Genomic DNA, 7,010 nt, shown 5'->3' with positions numbered 1-7,010 from the left:
ACGTGTGTGAGAAAAATAAGCCAGTGGAAAAAATTTCACTCACCGATATAATTTACCAACGGCCATTTTCATGTTCTCTTCAGGCAAAAAATTACGATTTTCAATTTTTTGATATTTCCAGACAGCGACTCTTGAGATCATTCTTCATTCATTGTCCCTTATTCCTTTCGTTCCTTAGTCCTTAGTCCCGGTCCCGATTCCTATTCGTCTTTAATTTTTGTTTTGTCACGGTTTGGTCACGTGTCTTCTAACATAAACACTGTATAGTTTCAGACGCAGGCCATAAACGAATATGGGGGGCAGAAATTTCTTGATTGCTGCAGTTCTTGTTCCTCTCGTTTGTTTCTTACTTTTTAAATTCCAAGATGGTGATTTTACATTGATGATTTATGAGAGAATCGGCCAAGATCCAGCGGTTGCTTTGCGCGGCAAAGTGGTCTGGATTACTGGCGCTTCCAGCGGTATTGGTGAATATTTGGCTTACGAACTGGTCAAATATGGCTGCAAATTAGTACTGTCTGCGAGAAGGAAGGCAGAATTAGAGAGAGTCAAGAAGAATTGTGCAGGTAGGGTTAATCACCATTCTCGAGAGACTCAAATGACAAAGACCTCGGCGGCCATGTTGGATGACAGGAACAATCGGATAAAGATTATTGTTCTTTAACTAAGACATTTCTGTTTCCGAAACCTTCCCTTGGCTAAGTGGAGGAGTGCTACTCTAAGAGCTGGTTAAAAACTCCTTGGAGGTTTCGAGGACCATGCTATACAGGATAGTATGTGAAACGATCGTCCTTTTCAGTCGCCAGCCTCGATTTCAGGCTCTCACGCTCTCTCTCTCCTTTGCGCCGTTTGTCTTTCCCTTGTCATGATGTCGCTGAACTGGGGTGAGAGACAAAGAGGCAAAAGAGAGAGATCCTGGGATTGAGGTTGTTCAGTCACTTGCTAAATTGCCCCTAGCCACCCCTCACCCCACCCCACTTCTGCACGCCCCCTGATCTCCTTAACAAATTAACTCAATGGTAAAAAATATTCAAAGTACACCTGTCCAACCCTTAGTAAGCAGCCACCTCCCATTTCCCAAGGGTGGCCGCTTAATAGGGGTTCGACTGTATTATGACTTTTTCTATACACAACATTTTCCCATGTAGTGTATAATATATATTATATTTTGTCTCATCCACCAATAATTTTTTCCTTTGAAATTTAAATTTCAGCCATTGCCATTGCTCATGATTCCTCATTTAAAACAGATCAAGATATTCTTGTCCTTCCCTTGGACTTGCAAAAATTTGACACACATGAAAAACTGACACAAGATGTCCTCAAGCACTTTGGGAAGGTATTGTATTCCCTGGCTGATATTTGAAATATAACATTGATCAGAGTTTCAGACCATGGCAGATTATACGGTAGCCTGTCTACAGCCGACCCCTTCCCTCAAATTAGGTAGCGAGACGTCTGTGTAGCGGCATCGTTAATCATGTTCCTCACTCCGGGTGGTGCCCCTGGAATGTTTGGAACGTACACTGATTGGTTGTAATACTAATCCGCATTACGTAAGACATTTCCTGTCTTTTAGTTGGTCAAGCGACCATTTTCTCCAAATACCGCACCGGTTATAGAAACCAGTCATCAAACGTTCTCACAAGCCACAGAAGGTCTAACATTCTCACATATGTACGAGTTATGCTAGTAGCTACAGACGTCTGTACCGAAAATACCGGCAACTGATGAGATCCACATGGAGGATCAAAACCATTGTTTTGCCTGAACAAAGCCAATGGAATGTACAGCAAATCTTTCAACAGACTTGTACATAAAAAGCAGCGACATTTGATTCATGTGGTGTCAGAGCAAACAAAGGAGGTATAAAAACTAAGCAAAAAGCTCGAGAGACAAGAACTGGATCAAATTGATGCAAGAAATGTAAGAACATCTCTAGACAAATGAATAACTTTCTTGAAGTAAAGCTATGTACAGCAGTCTCCGACAAAATCAGATGAAAAGAAATATGATATCCGTGGTAAGAAAAAAAATATTGTACGTGCAAACAGTTCTTATCAAACAGCCAGGCCCAGCATCACAATATATTGATGTAAGTAAGCAACAAGTTCACGGAATATTTCAAACTTTGTTCCTCCAGAGAGCTTAAAACATATCTTGCAATAGAATTGAGCCTAAACAAAGTATAAGCACAGAGGTGTCAAACTCTGTGAGGCAACATGCAGATAACATCCAGGAGATAACAATGGAAATCTTGCAGACCATAAAAAAATTTACTGTAGCACAGTCAAACAGCTCCACCCTATGTAAAATTCCTCCTGATAGCACAGCATAAAGTGCCCTTCAGAAACACATGTGAAGCAAAGAAAGGTTGAGAAAATGAAAATCTAAAGAAAATGGCAAATGCGTAAATGCCATGAACTGTAGGAGTCTTGGAGGCCTGTCAACGCAACAGTTTGACACTAATTTTAATTTATGCAATTAGTTCTGGAACATGATCAGCGACGCCGCTACACAGACATCTCTCTCCCCGATTTTTTTTTTTAGGGGAGGGGGCGGCTGTACAGAGGCAAATTCTACGGTCACAAAAAGAGTTGGTGGAAAAAAACATCACACTTAGAGGTGGATAGCACGCTTTTAGATTAAACATTGTTGGTACAATCTCTTACACTGAAGCTTGGGTAAAGTAATATTATTAGGGTTTATAGAGAATTACATGTAAGAACTTCAAATCGCACCTGATATGGAACAAGCAGTTATTTAGAGCTATTTATTGACTACAGTGCTTGTTGTTTTTCTCAAACTCTCGCTGATCATTGTACTGACTTCAAATTGTGCTTTATAGAACATGTAAGAAAGCTTTGTTGAACCAGAAAAAAATTTAAAAAATGAAATCATAATTTTTTTTTCATCATAATAGATTGACATTTTAGTGAACAATGGTGCTAGGTCACAGAGATCATTGGTGGAGAAAACATCATTAGAGGTGGATAGAGCACTTTTGGATTTAAATGTTGTTGGTACCATCTCTTTGACCAAAGCAGTCCTCCCGTGTATGATTGAACATCATGAGGGACAGATTGTGGTGGTGAGCAGTATCCTGGGAAAAAATGGTATATGATGCCATGAATGTAATTTTTTGCAATTACAAGAGTTGTGGGTTTGTCAATTAAAATATTTATTGACTGCCAGGTTAAAAAGTGACAAGCAACTTTTTTATATTCTTCTCAGCGGCACCTTTTATGGCGACTTATTGTTCCAGTAAACACGCATTGCAGGTATGTATTCAGGATCAAAATGCTGTTAGACAGTTCTTGAGACAAACCAGTATGGCTAAATTACACAACATAATTACTTTCTTAGTTTACTTCATGTCAAATTAAGACTCTACTTTATAGTTCACATCACAGGGAGCAGATGAGTCCTATTTGACCTTATTTCGTATTAAATTCTCTGAACAATTGAAGGGGTGTGTGAAATAAGGACTTAAGTGACTGTTGATGAAATGCCATCCTCTCCTGGTGTCTCACAAGGGAATAAAGGCACTCTGGAAGGAGATTCTAACAAATTTATCAGAAGTCACTTAGGGATTTTTTCCAGGCACCCCTTCAATTGTAGCACGAATTGGTCTGTTGTTGATTCAAATCATTCAAATCACTGCCTTTGATTTTTAACTGTACACAATTCTTGTGATTGTTGAAATCCTATCATTAAGATGAAGGCAGCATACAGTAATGATGTGGGCTATCACACGGGGTGATTTCACCAGATGCGAGACACGATTCCACATACAGTTTGATCATGTATAGTGATTTGAATCAACAACAGATCGAATCACGCCACTATTGTTCAGTGAAATTAACTGGAAATACAATTAAATAGGACATCCTCTGCTCCCTGTGTTTGTAGAAGACACTTTGCCCTCCAGTCACACTCTAGGGGTAAATTCCATACAAATCCTAAGCTGCCATAAAATTTTTGCATTTTGGTTTAAGGACCTAGAATTTCCTGTTCTTCCTAATATTTTACCCCCACCCCCCATTTCTGTCTCCAGTAGTTACTTATTCTAGCCACTTCCTTTTGTAGTGATAAATAGGAGAAAAGGTTTTTGGAGGGCACTATTTTAAACATGCCCTTTCCAGTTCTTAAATTCATATAGCTGTCGCTAAAAATAGATCGGTCATGTGACCAAATTACGCATTGAAAGGGCTATTTTAAAATGAATTCTTTCAGAATCATTTTGCTTGGGTAACAAAACTCTTAATGTTGTCTTTATGTACTGGTCCCACAGGAAAACAGTTAGTTTTGTTTCCCCTCCTAACTCAGTGCTTCCTTAAGGCTCAGTGGGGAAACAACACTTTAAGACCTTGGCTAGAAAATACTTTAGTACTTATAACCATTATCATTTTGTTAGGGCTACTTTGATACTGCACGGCTGGAGTTGGCTGAGCACAACATTCATGTACAGACTGTTCTGCCAGGACCTATCGAGTCGAACATCACTCTTAATATTTTTGCTTCGAATATCAATGACGTAAGATTTTTTTTTTTAATTGGTATCTATATGACTTCTTACAGAAACAGTGTCAGTGGCAGGTTTTTTTCTCTACAATTATGTCATGGATGTTAACCCCATTAAACATCGTATACTTTGATTGGTCAATTAACAGGGTATAATATGTTGTAACTGTACATGCCCAAATGCGAGGCACCTACTGTAGACATGAATACTACTGAACAGTGCTGACTTGTGGCAGAAACTAATTTTGCATGTTAATTGAATGAAGAGGTATCAACAACTTTACATTCAGAAATGTAATTATATAACCAATTCAGTTTTTGTCACATTATGAAGTAAATTTCTAGTGACTCTGAAAGGCTATTGTCCTTGTAGGGGCCTAAAGATGCACCAAACCTACCTGAAATAAAAAGGATGTCAACTGAGCGTTGTGCAAAGTTAATGGCAGTAGGAATGGTAAACAATTTGGATGAAGTTTGGATTTCAGAGAACCCGTCCCTGCTACTGGTCTACTTAAACCAGTACTTGCCAAACCTCTTTAGATGGTATGTTGCTCATTGTAAAAAAAAAGTGGTTTTGTGGTGATACAGTTGGACCCCACTGATTCAAACCCAGCGTTTGTGTTTCAAAATCCCTGTTTTTTAATGTTGTGGCATTTCTATCAAAACTGCTTTATAATGTCTTTTCTATCTCCAGGATTTCTAAGAAGCTCTCTTTGGAGATAATAAAGAGATCTAGACTTCCCACGGACAAGAAATCTTCATGAGAAAAATCAACAAGTGATGTAGACCAAGAAAAATGGAATGTAGAACAGCCATGAAAATGTAATATTACTGTATCTCCCCCTTCCCCTCTACATGGGAGTCCACTCATCAGTCCTGTATTCACAACTTAAGGTAATTCCCCTGAAATAAAACTGCCAATGGATTTTTGTTCAAACTTTGTCCAATGAATTTTTATCATATGAAATTGTAAATTGTAAAATAAAAAAGGAGGGTGTCCATGCTCGTTAAGGAACAGTGAGGCATTGAAAATGTCCCATTTTAGCGTTATTTAATGCTTATTACAAGAACGCATTCCAAGTTATTGTAAACTCTTTGTGAGCCCAGACTCATGAAAACACGTCTCATACTACAGTCAATACTTGTTTCGGACACAAATAAGCTTTTTTAAGTGATTTTGACACACAGCTGAATCTTTGTTAAAATATTGGAACCAAATTGCTTGCCAGGGCTATCAAACTGCAAAATAGAAAAGACTACAGTGCAGCTGCTGTTTTTCTTAGTTATTCAATTTTCAAACATAGAAATCAGATCAGTCTTTTCTCACGCAAAGCTAATGATTAGTTGATTAAAATGACTGGAAAAAAATTTGGGGTGCCCGAGCTCGTTAGTAAGCTATAGCCATTTTTCAACTGACAGAACTCAATATCAAGGCAAATCCGCCATGTTTTCAATGTGCGCGTGCACGAACGCGCGCTAATGACGCCATAAATTATGCGCAGTAAGGATGCGCAATGCAATACTGGGGAATGACCTTAAGTAGCCTTTCACCGATTGTACAATTTTTTTTATATGCGGCATACAGGTCCAGTTTTTTTTTTAAAGAATGGAAAACGCTCTCCATCGGATAAATCACTATCCAGTGGATAACTGTTGACAAAACAAACTACGCTATTTGCTGTGTAGTAATTTATCCTGTGGATAGTGTTACCTGTACTTTGAAGAACTGGGGCCAGAACAGCAGCTACTGCAAACTTTATCAGATAATCAGCAAAGTCAGAATAACAGAATGTGTAACTTTTATAAATTCAGACCTGATCTTGTGGATGTAGCATTGATTTAAACATTTACCTGCATACTTTATCAGAGAGACAATGTTATTCATATGAAATGAAAAAAAAAAAAATTAGTCGAACAGAGTTCACAAACCCAGTTGAACAAAACAAGAATAGCAAGTAATTGGTTAGTTATTTTACTTAGTTATTCGTTCTTTTTCATTTAGTTAGTTATTTGTTGTTAGGCGCATTGAGTTTAGAAGTACAATTATTAGTATATTATATATATTACGAACTTTAATGTCTTTTTTCAATTAACATTTAAACAAAGTTGTAGGAAATTTAGTAATGTGGAGTTCACAGGTAGAATAAAATCAATTGACATGGTGTACTTCCTACAATCTTGCAACGTTGAAAATCGGCATTTTTTTTGTCTTGACTTGTACCCAACGTCTACTTGGGTAGAGAGTTATAACTGAAAGAGGCCCGTGTATAGATGAATCCTTCCCCTTGATCAAACGTTCGTAAACTTGTCCGGAAATAAAACCGAATCTGAATACGGGCAACCTTCAACTCATCCTAGATTCAAACCATGGCCGAAACAAACTGACCTGATGTGTCGTCTATCGATTTTGGAAAGGAAAAAACAGTTTTGGATCGTAACAAACTGGCTTTCTGTTCGTAAAAATTAAGTTTTGGGATTAACGAACA

At 38.0% G+C, this 7,010-nt stretch overlaps 1 protein-coding gene across 1 annotated transcript; it reads left to right on the top strand.

Moving 5' to 3' along the window:
* Positions 1-242: 242 nt before the first annotated feature.
* On the top strand, positions 243-5,461 carry LOC110052406 (dehydrogenase/reductase SDR family member 7-like). The gene is made up of 7 exons (XM_020758531.2): positions 243-566; positions 1,215-1,339; positions 2,924-3,116; positions 3,235-3,281; positions 4,418-4,537; positions 4,898-5,067; positions 5,219-5,461. The coding sequence occupies exons 1-7, from the start codon at positions 293-295 to the stop codon at positions 5,286-5,288; spliced, it is 999 nt and encodes a 332-aa protein (XP_020614190.1). The 5' UTR covers positions 243-292; the 3' UTR covers positions 5,289-5,461.
* Positions 5,462-7,010: the final 1,549 nt, after the last annotated feature.

The sequence above is a fragment of the Orbicella faveolata genome, unplaced genomic scaffold (assembly GCF_042242905.1).
Source record: "Orbicella faveolata isolate gen_17 unplaced genomic scaffold, um_ofav_v1 contig_1, whole genome shotgun sequence".
Taxonomy (NCBI): Eukaryota; Metazoa; Cnidaria; class Anthozoa; order Scleractinia; family Merulinidae; genus Orbicella; species Orbicella faveolata.
This window is presented reverse-complemented; position numbering and strand designations above follow the sequence as displayed.